Consider the following 14,830-nt stretch of genomic DNA (forward strand, 5'->3'; position numbering starts at 1 on the left):
TAAATGAGCTCCGATTGGGAAAATATGCTTTGAACGGTCATCCAACTCGAAATTGTAAATCTGGCCTCTTTCTGGAGCTATGACCTGAAGATCAATGATGTCATCATGATTCAACCTTCTTTTTTTCCAAACTCCCAGTTGTTTTGAAAGCACCATAAATCCAGAGAATGCCAGACTTTGATGACAAAATTTGCCCACAAAGGACCGCCGCGCCACCTTCCTGTTCAAGTGAGCTCAGCACAACAAGGTGAGTCCAAAAATGTATTGTATGCTGCTGCATAAATGATGTAATATGCCAGGGAGATATGTATACTGTAGCTAAGAAAGTAATACAAAGTGTATGTTGTGTAGTACGATGTTAGTAGCCCATGTGCCTCACCCTAATAATTTGGTATTTTTACCCCTCTTAATTTCGCCTACTGTTCTGACTTGGTGGTGCACATGTAGCCTATAACCTGTTTTTGAGAAATGTAATCACTGAATATTGTAAGAGCTTTCATTGTCTGCTTATATGCCCCCTGTATTTATCCTACGGTTCTGACTTGGTGTACAGGGAGAACACTGTATGAATGGCCCATGTTCTGAATTCTGCCACTGTACATTTCAAAAGTGCTAAACATATAGCTTTATTGACCACGTTCATCCTAGCTCGCTCATTAAAGTCTTAATCGAAATTACGGGTTGCCTCTTATCGGTTTGTTGTCCCCTTATGTCATCGTTTGTACATCTCAATTGTCATTAGAAACCACATTTGTTTAAATAAGTCAGCCATATCAGCTATGGTTTTTTAAAAGGCAGTAAATGAGGCTGAATGAACTGTTTCACTGCCAGACAAGGCTCCGCTGATAGCCAGGTGTAGCAGTGGTAAGATGTTGGGAATGCTGATGGGACAGCTTTCTGTAGGTCCTAACAGTTTGTGGGCACCGTTTGTCACCGTTATACTGCAATTAATTTATTGTTTAGTGTTGTGTTTTGTAGTGGCTTTGCTGGCATGTATCCACTTTTTTTTTTTGCCCCACCAAGATTTACATGCTAAAATCGTCACGGCATGACAAATAAAATTGTATTTTATTTTATTAATTAAGGATTGTTATTGAAGTGTTTTCTGTAGCTGGTATATTGCCTCTTATTGTTGATCGATAGCCCCATCTAGTGGTCTCTCTAGCTCCATACTGTATTAGAATCCTGTGTTATTTATTCAGAGGAAACGTTCACGTGGTATATGTAAAAGCAATAATTGATGATATTTCTCTTGCCGCATTTGTACCTATTGTATATAATCTAGAACATGCATTATGTTGTAGTAGGTACAGATTTATTGATTTTCTGTCTTGCTTGATCATATGCAATTATCCTTGAAATAGAAGCCAGGTGTGCGTGCTGCTGAAGATTTACACTGAGTGTGGCCTGACGCCAAAACGTTTGTGTTTTGTTTTCACATTCTATTTATGATTTTTTTTGGGAACCATGATGTTCTAATAAAAATCTTTATTTTGCATTCAAGCCTCAGTTTTGGATTTATTATTTTTTCTCACCAGTGTGCGGGTCTCCATCTCTTTCAGTTCAGAGAGGAAATCACACAATGCATGTCACACGAACTTGGCTTCAACTTTCGGGTCTCCTTCAAGGTGGTGAAAAAAGTACTCAATTGTCATACTTGTGTAAAAGTAAAGATAACTTGATAGAAAATGACTCAAGTAAAAGTCAGCCAGTAAAATACTACTTGAGTAAAAGTCAAAAACGACTAAATTGTCATACTTGAGTAAAAGTAAATTCTATATATCAGATCTTTTCACATATCTTTTTCAGAGGTGATCTGATTGGTCAAAAGACCAATTAATGGGGAAAAAATATCACAATTGGGCTGCTTATCTAAACGTAGCCTTACAGAAACGTTTCCTCTGACATTGTCAGTCAGCTGTTGACGGTTTTAGTCTTTGGTTTCGACATTTGGTCTCCTGTGGTGGAGTAGTGAGCTGCATTTTGTATGATTCCACCCACAATGCAGTGCGATATCACTCCCCACCTTTGGAATATACTATTATTCCCAGATAAGGGGAGAACATATTTTCTATACACGTTATCTTATGATTTCAGACAATATCGCTCTCTCTTACTTTCGCTCTCTCTACCAATTAGTACTTTAATGCTAACTCTTCACATGAAAAATATTATATGTGTGTCGTATTCCGTTTATTTCACAAAAGAACCGCTGTATATCTCATTTTGGATTCTCCTGTAGCTTTAATGGTACGGCCCTGTCCGTCCCTCGACTCTTCCTTTTTCTATTGCAGTAGCAGCCATGAGGTAAGCCAACCGACTTTGTGCGAGTCTAAATTCGCATATTTTTTTATAAAATAACATTAATTGGCCATTAAACGTTTACTAAGGTTGCCCCAACATGTACGCGACACTTCCGTCAAAGTCCCTTCACATATTTCATATTGGTAAAGTTACATTTCATGTGTAAATGTGTCGCACGATGTTCCAAGCCAGGGAGGCCATGTTGTCGACCAAGATTTCTGAGACGAGACATTTAGGCCTAACGTTAAACAAATGCGAGTTAAACCCCTTCGCTATCATAGCTGACTAGATTATGATCGTTTAAAACATGTCTGATTCCCATATTGTTAGTATCAACGATATCCATGTTCCAAATAATCTGAGTGTTTACATTTGGCAGGCTTGCTAGCTACGCTGCTTGCAAATCTGGTCTACCACATTTTGTTAACATTTGCCAACTAACGTTACCTAGACCTACCTGGACACTGGTATCTGATTTTGACTGATGTTCCCCGATGCTTTGTATTAGCGAACTGGTTACTTGTGTCTTGTAAGATTCAGTGTCAACCATGTCACTTTCTAAGAACCGTAACAGTGTGGATGATATTTAGCAATACGACTAACAGTAGTTAGATAACGTTACTAGCCTAACGTCGAGTAACGTTAGCCCAGTTGCAGCCAAGGTGACGTTTAGTCATTAGCATCTAACTAGCTGTAATGGCTAACAATCAACCCGGAGTTATATTGGATAAATGGTTAATATGATGATTCTGAGAATGGTTTCGCAAACTATGCTGAAATTTGTGATGTCACGTTTCTCTTGGCTATCTGATTAACCCCTGTTCACACTACAAACATTTAAGTTATGATGTTAGCAACATAGTTATGCGTTACACAAAATGTAATGCGTTAGCTAACTCTTCATTTCTAACCCAGCATGCTCAGGCTTCAAAAGAGGCTTGCCTCCAGCGTCCTGCGCTGTGGCAAGAAGAAGGTATGGCTGGACCCCAACGAGACCAATGAGATTGCTAACGCCAACTCCCGTAAGAATTCAGCCAACTTGTGTTGTAGCACATTATTTTGCTACTATGTGATGTAGTTAATGTAGCCTGTGCATAATCTACCCAGTAGTTGACTGAATATTGATTTGTTGCTGTAAATTCACCTGCTTTGTCTAACCCATATATTTTATGTCCCCTCTCAGGCCAGCAGATCCGTAAACTGGTAAAGGATGGTCTTATCATCCGCAAGCCTGTCACGGTGCACTCTCGCGCCCGCTGCCGCAAGAACACGCTGGCGCGTCGCAAGGGAAGGCACACAGGAATCGGTGAGTGAATGTCGTAGCTATATCGGCTAGTGATGACAATCAGGTAGTCTTTTTATTTACTTAACTGATTTGTACTGAAAACAGGATTGTGAATTTTGGGGTGTATTAATCTCAGGCCTAACACCATCCTTTCCTCTGCCCACCCTACCAGGTAAGAGAAAGGGTACAGCCAACGCCCGTATGCCAGAGAAGCTGTCCTGGATGCGTCGCATGAGAATCCTGCGTCGTCTTCTCCGTCGCTACAGGGAGTCCCATAAGATTGACAGGCACATGTAAGTTCTCCACATCCACCCTCGAGTATACAGATTCACAGGGCATAGCAACTCCTATTGGGTCCATTTCAAGGATGTCTCTTACACATTAATTATGTTGAACTAGCTAACTCCACTAGCCTAGGCTGAACTTGCTAGCTATAATGGCTAACAATCAACCCAGAGTTATAGTGGTAAAAATGTTTCCTGAGAATGGTTTTGCAAACTTTAATGAAATTTGATGTCATGTTTCTCTTGGCTATCTGATTAACCCCTGTTCAAATTCCTATTTGATTTAGGAAGGAAATTCAAATGTAGTTCATTAATTGCTAAATTATTCATTTTTGTATTTATTGAATTGTTTAAAGCGTGTATTGTAGATTAATTTGCTCATCTTGTTTTGCCCCTTTCCTTCCCGCAGGTACCACAGCCTCTACCTTAAGGTGAAGGGTAATGTGTTCAAGAACAAGCGTATCCTCATGGAGCACATCCACAAGCTGAAGGCAGACAAGGCCCGCAAGAAGCTTCTGTGGTAAGTCTAAAACCACAACTCCCATCTGCCTTAGATGTTTCTATGTGCAATGTTTTGTATTAGTGGAGAAGGAACTGAGCTGATGAGCACTTAAAAGCAGATCTTTATATGGGAATGTTTATAGATGGTTAGATGTACATTTATGTTCAGCCAAAAGATAAGTTAGTGTTTGACCACTTTTCTCTCTGCAGTGACCAGGCTGAGGCCCGTCGTTCCAAGACAAAGGAGGCCCGTAAGCGCAGAGAGGAGCGCCTGGCAGCAAAGAAAGAGGAGATCATCAAGACCCTGTCAAAGGAGGAGGAGACCACCAAGAAGTAAACAGCTTCTTGTCCCTGGCATGCACCTCCTGCCCTTCCCTCTGTCAAGTGATGACAATAAAAAGTGTATGAAAGACAACCCTGTCTCCTGAGTCCTCTCTTGATCACACCTGTGATGTACACTACCTGACATGATTTCATGGGTTTATTAATTGTGTGGGCAGTTCTTAAGTGGCATTGGATTACTTCTATTTACAAGGATATAACCTGTCCTACACAATGACATTGTGTGATTGATTTTACTGTTTTTCCTCAGTCCAGGCTTTTCAAAAAGCTTGTAGGAAGTTGACAGGACAATGCCACTCGATGCATACCACAGCAAAGTAATTGTGCCTTTTTTTTACATGACCTTACATTTGCCACATGATGAGCTAAGAATCTTGGTATTTTTATTAACTTGTGAATCCACATTGAGCTATGAGGACAGTTGGTAAAACTGTCTTGTCAGATGTGCCACAAGGTGTTAGAATGTGATAAGTGTTGGTGATATTTAAGTGGTTTGTATATGCGGGGTGTGGTTGCATGTGGTACCCTTTATTGTCTGACTGACCTTATCCCTACCCTTTTCAAATCAAATTTTATTGGTCACATAATTGTACTTCATTCCTTTTAATGGGTTTGCCTCTGGAATAAGCTATCATTACATCAACCCTGGTAGGCCTACCTGTTGGACAAAATGGATCCTGTAGCATCATTGCTATGATCTCGTGGTCACTGTGGCACCTACTTCACAACACTGGTCAGTCCATCTGTATCAGTTGGGCAACTTTTCTATGCCATTTGAGAATTGTGTCCATATCTTAATTTACTAGGCAAGTCGGTTAAGAACAAATCTTATTTACAATGACAGCCTAGGAACAGTGACGGCCTGAACTGCCTTGTTCAGGAGCAGAACGACAGATTTTTACCTTGTCAGCTCGGAGATTCGATCTAGCAATCGTTTGGTTACTGGCCGAACACTAACTACTAGGCTACCTGCCGCCCCATAGAATGTTTCTTTCTGGGAAGGGACTAAGGCAGGGGATCATGGACCGTATATTCAAATAGCCATTTTCATTTAGGATAAATCTTTATGCTGATTTAGATGGACAATTATATTTTAAAGGTCAGCCTTAAACTGCAATTTTAGATTTGAGTCTTTTAGCAGACTCATACGCAGTTAGTGCATATGTCACCTATATTTAGTCCTTTTCCCTCGTGCTTTATTTTGAATGGATTTACTTAAGCGTCTTAATATTTATTAATGTTGTGTGCTGGGTTTTGGTTTGCTTATGTGACTTCCTTTGAATTGTTTAACCCCTTTTGAGCATTTGTTTCATGTGAATGGGTGTTAATTAAGGATCTGCGCAAAGACATCCCTCAAAATACATGTTTCGCACCTGAATGTGCTGAACGAAGGCCAGTGAAAATTCTGTTCGATATTATGTCTTGTTGCCAAAATGTTAACGAACATGAAAGTGGTTTTGAGAGTGAAATCCTGTGGAGGTGGTTGAGCAACACTGGGCTGTGACTGGCGCAGAGATGTCTGGAAAGGTTGGGGGGTTAGGAAGACGGGATGGAGTAGTGTGGGAAAAGTTGGAGGTAGAGTAAAGGTTAAGAAAAGGAACCATGAGGAGTCTTTGGAGTTCCTGTCGGAGGAGAGTAGTGATGAGGGATGTTCGGTTCGCAGTGTTGTACTGAGATAAGTGGAGTTCATGGTGTTGGTGAAATTTAAGGACGAGGGTGGGGTCACTGCGGTGAGTCTGATCACGTTGACCAGGGGATTTGGAGAGAAAAGTAGGAGAGGTTGAGTTTGCTAAAGTTCTTCATATGAGAAGGCTCACAAACTCAAGCACGTATGTAAACGTGTGGTTGACAGTAGCATGCCGGATCAAACTGGACGGCAGTGGGTGAAGGGAGTTATTACAGAAGTTTAAGAAATTGCTAACATGAAAGAAATAAAGGACCACTTGAAGGGAGGCTCACTTATTGAGGCAAAATGCCTCCAGATGGATTAAAGAAATACTAATTACTAATTGAATGTATGTAAACTTCTGACCCACCTCTTAGGCCCCCCAAAAGGCTCAAGCTGGCCCCGATTATGTTACTGATGAAGCTTTCTTCACCCTCTCCAGAAGTGGCCCGCTATGACAAGACTGCTGAGGCAACGACTACTGCATCAGAACACCACGATGCTGACGTGACGAACGCTCCATGCCAAACAACTATGGACTCTAGTGTGCATGTGGTGTGAGTGTGCCCCGGCCTGTCCTTCTGTTTTGTTTTGCTTTTATCATGTAACCCTCTTTTTTAATAATAAGAACAGTATTAAAGAACCGTAAACACTGTGTGGTATTGGGATTAAGAGAACTTTGGTTTTTGACTTAGTTAGGCGAGACAACCACGTCATATTAAGTAAATGTTTCTCAAAGTAGTTACCAGCAAAGTCTGTGCTAGTAGAAAAAGTGCAAGTGTTATTCCAACATTTGTGCACAAAGAACGCAGAAGCTGAAGTAGGGTGCTCTATCCTTCCTACTAAACTCTCCTCCCGTAGTCACAAAGTAGCAACTGTGTGCAAGGCATATGGGACCAAATACTAAAGTTTTGAGTACTTTAATACACTGGAAGTGAATTTGTCCAAATGACTTCAAATGGGGGACTAGGTGCATACTGTTTTTATTTCTAAACTGTAAAACAGATATCAATGCAAATACCATCAAAAGGTGACTGTACTGTCACCTCATTTGAAACATTTAATCTAAAATGCTGGTGTATAGAGCCAAATGGAAAATGTTAACTGTCCAAATGCATTTGCTTGGCTAAACTATTCACAAACATCACATCACTCTGTGGCTCACTTATCTCCCCAACGACTTCTCAAATGCTATTTTAGATTTGTTTTTTTGTCAGCACCCTTACTTCCCACGGCTATGCCCGCGGATACAATTCTTTGGGGGTTGTGAAAGGCCTATTATCATTGTCATATCCCCGTTGATCGTGCTGATGGACGACCAGGTAAAGTAGGCGATGCAGTTTGGGGTGAAGAATGACACTGACATACTGGACGGCCGATGTCAGTTTGTTTGACAGACCAAAGCCTGGATCCTCAACGACAAGTGGAGGAACATGCCGTCATCTGAAGTCTACAAGAAAAGACCGTTCGGAATTGTAGTGGATGAGGTCCATGTAGCCTATAAAAAATGGTAAGTATGGCTGTGAAGGATGGCTAATGAAATGTCTAGGCTATTGTTATATCAAGGAAGATAGTGTTAGAAACCTTGCATATACACGTCTCATTGCTATGGAACTAAAATATACTGCTCAAAAAAATAAAGGGAACACTTAAACAACACAATGTAACTCCAAGTCAATCACACTTCTGTGAAATCAAACTGTCCACTTAGGAAGCAACACTGATTGACAATAAATGTCACATGCTGTTGTGCAAATGGAATAGACAACAGGTGGAAATTATAGGCAATTAGCAAGACACCCCCAATAAAGGAGTGGTTCTGCAGGTGGTAACCACAGACCACTTCTCAGTTCCTATGCTTCCTGGCTGATGTTTTGGTCACTTTTGAATGCTGGCGGTGGTTTCACTCTAGTGGTAGCATGAGACGGAGTCTACAACCCACACAAGTGGCTCAGGTAGTGCAGCTCATCCAGGATGGCACATCAATGCAAGCTGTGGCAAGAAGGTTTTCTGTGTCTGTCAGCGTAGTGTCCAGAGCATGGAGGCGCTACCAGGAGACAGGCCAGTACATCAGGAGACGTGAAGGAGGCCGTAGGAGGTCAACAACCCAGCAGCAGGACCCCTACCTCCGCCTTTGTGCAAGGAGGAGCAGGAGGAACACTGCCAGAGCCCTGCAAAATGACCTCCAGCAGGCCACAAATGTGCGTGTGTCTGCTCAAACGGTCAGAAACAGACTCCATGAGGGTGGTATGAGGGCCCGACGTCCACAGGCCCGACGCCCGTTGTGCTTACGGCCCAACACCGTGCAGGACGTTTGGCATTTGCCAGAGAACACCAAGATTGGCAAATTCGCCACTGGCGCCCTGTGCTCTTCACAGATGAAAGCAGGTTCACACTGAGCACATGTGACAGACGTGACAGTCTGGAGATGCCGTGGAGAATGTTCTGCTGCCTGCAACATCCTCCAGCATGACCAGTTTGGCGGTGGGTCAGTCATGGTGTGGGGTGGCATTTCTTTGGTGGGGCCGCACAGCCCTCCATGTGCTCACCAGAGGTAGTCTGACTGCCATTAGGTACCGAGATGAGATCCTCAGACCCCTTGTGAGACCATATGCTGGTGCGGTTGGCCCTGGGTTCCTCTTAATGCAAGACAATGCTAGACCTCATGTGGCTGGAGTGTGTCAGCAGTTCCTGCAAGAGGAAGGCATTGATGCTATGGACTGGCCCGCCCATTCCCCAGACCTGAATCCAATTGAGCACATCTGGGACATCATGTCTCGCTCCATCCACCAACGCCACGTTGATAAATTGGATTTCCACTGATTATTTTTGTGTGATTTTGTTGTCAGCACATTCAGCTATGTAAAGAAAAAAGTATTTAATCAGATTATTTAATTCATTCAGATCTAGGATGTGTTATTTTAGTGTTCCCTTTATTTTTTTGAGCAGTGTAGTTAGCATTACTAACGTCAGTCATTAGACACTCATCAAAATTCTTTATCTGGTTTGTTTTATGCCTAATCAGGGGAGAGGGTTAAAAAGGAAAGCCAGCATTTCGAGAGCTTCAAAAGGTTTGGAGAGCTACGGTCTCAACCAAGAAGGTCGAGTGAATTTGTCACTACTCAAATTGCATAAAAAAGGTCATCCTTTTAAAACGAGTTATTGTTCATTTCCTGTCATCTCTCCCTCGTTGGTCATTATAGTTTATTTGAATAGCTTAATATCTATTGAAATATTACTAAATGTCATTGCTGGGACTGCTTTCTGCTAAACTATCTGAAACCACACAACTCCGTTTTGATACTCGATAAAATAAAACTACTGTTCTTTTAAGGAGATCCATGATGTGTACACAATGTTCCAAAAAATAAAAATAATAATCCTGCTGTGTGTTTTCCAGGTACACCGGTGTTGGTGGTGATCTTGAGTCCAGACGCCTGTTAACCAAGATCCTGAATATGGCGAGGGCAACTCAAGCAGCTATCAGTCCAAACATTAGGCTTGGACTGCTGCAGGTTCCTGCCAATGACCTGAACTGTCTTGATTTGTTTACTGTCATTCACTCGAGGTACTAGGAAAGGTGTTTGCTTATCTAAAAGCTGAGCTTAGGCAAATCGCTTGGGTTGACAAAGATCCTGAACATGAAGCTGAACACCTAGTTATTGAGATGTATCATAGTAAAACTCTACCAAAGAACAAGACAAGAGTTGTGTCTTCTCTTAATGGGGATGGGAACTATAGAGTTGTTGTGGCAACAACATCCCTGGGAATGGGTTTGGATTTCTGTAACATTTCACATGTTGTGATGTATGGCCCACCAGGGGAGGAAGAGGATATACAGTGCATTCAGAAAGTATTCAGACCACTTTACTTTTTCCACATTTTGTTACGTTACAGCCTTATTCTAAAATTGATTAAATATTTTTTTCCTAATCAATTTACACACAATACCCCATAATGACAAAGCAAAAATAGGTTTGTAAAAATATTAGCAAATGTATTAAAAATAAAAAACTTCAATATTATATTTACATAAATATTCAGACCCTTTACTCAGTACTTTATTAAAGCACCTTTGGCAGTGATTACAGCCTCGAGTCTTCTTGCGTATGACGCTACAAACTTGGCACACCTGTATTTGGGGTGTTTCTCCCATTATTCTCTGCAGATCCTCTCAAGCTCTGTCAGGTTGGATTTAGAGTGTTGCTGCACAGCTATTTTCAGGTCTCTCCAGAGATGTTCGATCGGGTTCAAGTCCGGGCTCTGGCTGGGCCACTCAACGACATTCAGAGACTTGTCCCGAAGCCACTCCTGCGTTGTCTTGGCTGTGTGCTTAGGGTTGGAAGGTGAATGTGGTGGAATTTTTGTAATCAAAAGGAGAGACTTTTAGATTTCTTCAAAACAATCAAACTGTATTACTTAATTACTGCAGTAATGGAGCTGGTCAGTAATCACCCCCTGGAGGTGATCACTGAGAACTCAATGAGCTGGTTTGAGCCACAGAATTTTATAGCAAAGTCCATCCTCCAGTCTACATGACACACAACAGACGTATGGAATGGGTCACAAGGTTAAGATTTGTATCAAATCAAATCAAATGTATTTATATAGCCCTTCTTACATCAGCTGGTATCTCAAAGTGCTGTACAGAAACCCAGCTTAAAACCCCAAACAGCAAGCAATGCAGGTGTAGAAGCACGGTGGCTAGGAAAAACTCCCTAGAAAGACCAAAACCTAGGAAGAAACCTAGAGAGGAACCAGGCTATGAGGGGTGGCCAGTCCTCTTCTGGCTGTGCCGGGTGGAGATTATAACAGAACATGGCCAAGATGTTCATAAATGACCAGCATGGTCAAATAATAATAATCACAGTAGTTGTCGAGGGTGCAACAAGTCAGCACCTCAAGAGTAAATGTCAGTTGGCTTTTCATAGCCGATCATTCACAGTATCTCTACCACTCCTGCTGTCTCTAGAGAGTTGAAAACAGCAGGTCTGGGACAGGTAGCACATCCAGTGAACAGGTCAGGGTTCCATAGCCACAGGCAGAACAGTTGAAACTGGAGCAGCAGCACAGCCAGGTGGACTGGGGACAGCAAGGAGTCATCATGTCAGGTAGTCCTGAGGCATGGTCCTAGGGCTCAGATCCTCTGAGAGAGAGAAAGAAAGAAAGAGAGAATATGAAAGATACTTGTAATTCACAGCAGACAGTATCTGTTGTAAAAACAGTTCTCATTGTGTAGAGACCAGTGTCTGGCCCCCCAACTTCATACTGGAGTCATCTCTCCCTGGTACCGTATAGAACAGAAACATTAACTCATGCTCTTGAATGCGGTATTCCCAAAGACATCGTAAATCTCCTGTCAGTGTTATCTCCCAGAGGCCCACTTTCAGTTCACACAGACACAATAGTTATAAGAACCCTCTATTCTGTTGCATAAAACAACCATTTGATGCAATAAAAGTATTATAACAATCTTTTCATTTCCACCATAATCCCCCATTTTGAGAATTCTCTCAATTTAAAAGAAAATGACAAGATTTAGGAACATTAACTCACATAGAAAATGCATACATTCTTCATAAAATAAGAAGCATAAAAGCAATAACTCATTGCATGGGTTCCTGCACATGACCGGCTGCTATAGCACTGCCTCAGCCTCATCCCAAGAAACTTAGCACGGTCTTCCATTTCAACCTCCAACACATTCTAAGCATTCTAGCAATTTGTCTGGGGAGGTCATGATACACAGTCACCTGCACAGACCCATGAAGAAAAACAAAAGATGCATACAGTTTGAGATTCAAAGCTATATCTTCACAGACAGTGAAAAGCACATATTTAATGCATAATGCAGTGCATTATAAGCTTTAGTTATCTATCACACTCCGATGGATCAGCATAGTGGAAATAACTATTTCCATCCCATAAACTAATATTAGCATATCTTGTTGGACAAATCCAGGTAGACTCCTGGTTTAAGAAAAATTTATTCCGTTGGTGCCTAATGAACATGAACCAAGACAGGCATCATGATTCCACTATGTATAAGGCAATGCCTATAGATCACATAGATTAGGATCAGTTTCACTCTCCAGATCAGAGTTCACCCTCTCCATTCAGCAGGGCATGCTGAGAATAGTGTCAACATCTTTAGTTCATAACAGAAATAAAAAGAATCAAACCATAATACATTAATTGCTTCACTGATATAGTTATTAACATACTAAACTCAAATCAATCCTCCAGTTTTAAAAATCATTCAGTTTCCAAATCATAATCAAAACCCAATTAATTATCCAACAAAAATGTTGAATGACATTGCTCAGTGATTCAAATTGGTCCTATCACTCAAAGTAAAAAAAAAACGAAACAATTTAACACACATTTACATCGGCAGAATGTACATTTATATTAACATCTAGTATAATTATCCTATAATTCTACTATTAACTTTCTGATCACAATTATAATACAGATCAGTATCTTAATGCATTCTTAATCTAAATTACTAGAATGTTATGTAGTGTGTAGACCTCTACAATCAACCTGATACCCCAAAATAAACAATTGTTAGACAAGTCTAAATCAATTTTGGACACAGCTGACTGATTCTTCTGGTGTCTTCTTCATTGTCTTCTTCAGATTGCTTTACAGTTCAAAGTGGATGGCCCATGATAATGTCCCAACTTCAAAGTCTCACCTGAGCCGCCATCACCTTTACCACCAATTATGTCTTGTCAATTCATCAACCAGTATACCAGCAACATAAGATAAGTTTGGAACAGATCTCTCCCCATGCTCACTCCACGTTGACTCCTGTCACACCCCTAAGAGAAAAGACATGAGAGAAAAGCAGTTGATAGCTCCGATCAGACGCTGCTTACAGGTTGGACAGAAGTGGTGTGGACAGGGCCGTATTGAACGCCTTTGTCGCTTTTCTTCAGCCAGTTAGAGGGGGTTTTGAGGTACACACACTGTTCGGTCCAATTATCTCATCCATGCATTAAGACACCGACTGACGTCACCTTTCATGATAACTTCATGAGAGGACAGATCAGAACAACAGTTCAGTTCATTTTTGATTCATGAAATCCAGACAAGCATTAACTATATGATAAATTATTACTTTTACCAATTATTCTTAATACCAATGTCTAAACATATGTCAAAGAGAATAACACATTCTATTGAAACCATTTTTTCAAATTGGCTTATACTCCCCATCACACTGTCAACTTCATCGCAGAGCCACAGGATCAGGAAGATTGACCTATAACCCATCGGGAGAAATCCCAACAATCCAGCAGATCTAATCTGGTGAGATTTGTTTCAAAACAGAACAGAAAAAACAACACAACAATACACTCCTTCACATATCACCCAATACACTCCTACATATCACTCAAGGTGTGTAAACTTCAATCCAAAACCTCAGTGGACTGTTACCTCCCCCATTTTGACACATGACTCCCCATGTGAGTATTGTGTAAAAAAAAACACGCAAAAAAAACACTACTACTGGTCAAAATAAATAACAAAATTGAATTAGAATCACTACCCTTGATAACTCCATAAAGACAAATAATTGTACCCATACGGTCATAGGAAAATAGACTGAAGACAGCCTACCCTTAGTCAAAGGCAATGCCCTCTCCTTCACATTGGTCCAAATCACAAATATGGCTAACTATAAACTTCATCATAATTATCAATATTACAAATGACCTCCAAATCAGTATTACAAATTACCTTAAATTCATTATCCAAATGGTTTTCCAGTGAGGGTGATCAAACCACACTGGAAAGTCAGGACAGAGGTCATACAAACCCTTCAAAGAAGTGTTTCTTAATATTAGACAAATTAATGAAAAACAGTCAAACATTTCATACATGTCGTAGGGAGTTTCCAGTACATTTCTTATCAAAATAATTCATATGTTTAAAACTCAGAAAAATAAAAACGTCAGAAGATTCCATATGTGTGCGTGCCCCTTTAAGATACGTTGGCACTAAGACAAATGGAAAACTCACTAAACCCAAAGGAAATAGAACACACAATAAATCAAACATAGTATTTTAACCTGTTATGGCTAGGGGGCAGTATTTTCACGGACGGATAAAAAAATGTACCCGATTTAATCTGATTAGTACTCCTGCCCAGAAACTGGAATATGCATAAAATTATTAGCTTTGGATAGAAAACACTCCAAAGTATCTAAAACTGTTTGAATGGTGTCTGTGAGTATAACAGAACTCATTTGGCAGGCCAAAACCTGAGAAGATTCTGTACAGGAAGTACCCTGTCTGACCATTTCTTGGCCTTGTTGATTATCTCTATCCATTACAGGGGATCTCTGCTCTTACGTGACACTTTCTACGGCTCACATGGACTCTCAGAAGGCGGCAAAAAGCTGAATCGTGGCTTTGCAGGCTCTGGTTGAAACAAAG

The 14,830-nt window shown here is 40.9% G+C and overlaps 1 protein-coding gene and 1 non-coding gene across 2 annotated transcripts; both read left to right on the top strand.

Moving 5' to 3' along the window:
- The first annotated feature begins 2,058 nt into the window (after positions 1-2,058).
- On the top strand, positions 2,059-4,789 carry LOC106600986 (60S ribosomal protein L19). The gene is made up of 6 exons (XM_014192810.2): positions 2,059-2,307; positions 3,220-3,326; positions 3,488-3,610; positions 3,762-3,882; positions 4,283-4,393; positions 4,585-4,789. The coding sequence occupies exons 1-6, from the start codon at positions 2,303-2,305 to the stop codon at positions 4,709-4,711; spliced, it is 594 nt and encodes a 197-aa protein (XP_014048285.1). The 5' UTR covers positions 2,059-2,302; the 3' UTR covers positions 4,712-4,789.
- On the top strand, positions 3,040-3,119 carry LOC123741955 (small nucleolar RNA SNORD53/SNORD92). Its single transcript, XR_006769478.1, has one exon. It is a non-coding gene; the product is annotated as a small nucleolar RNA SNORD53/SNORD92 (small nucleolar RNA).
- Positions 4,790-14,830: the final 10,041 nt, after the last annotated feature.

This window comes from Salmo salar, chromosome ssa03 (genome assembly GCF_905237065.1).
Source record: "Salmo salar chromosome ssa03, Ssal_v3.1, whole genome shotgun sequence".
NCBI lineage: Eukaryota > Metazoa > Chordata > Actinopteri > Salmoniformes > Salmonidae > Salmo > Salmo salar.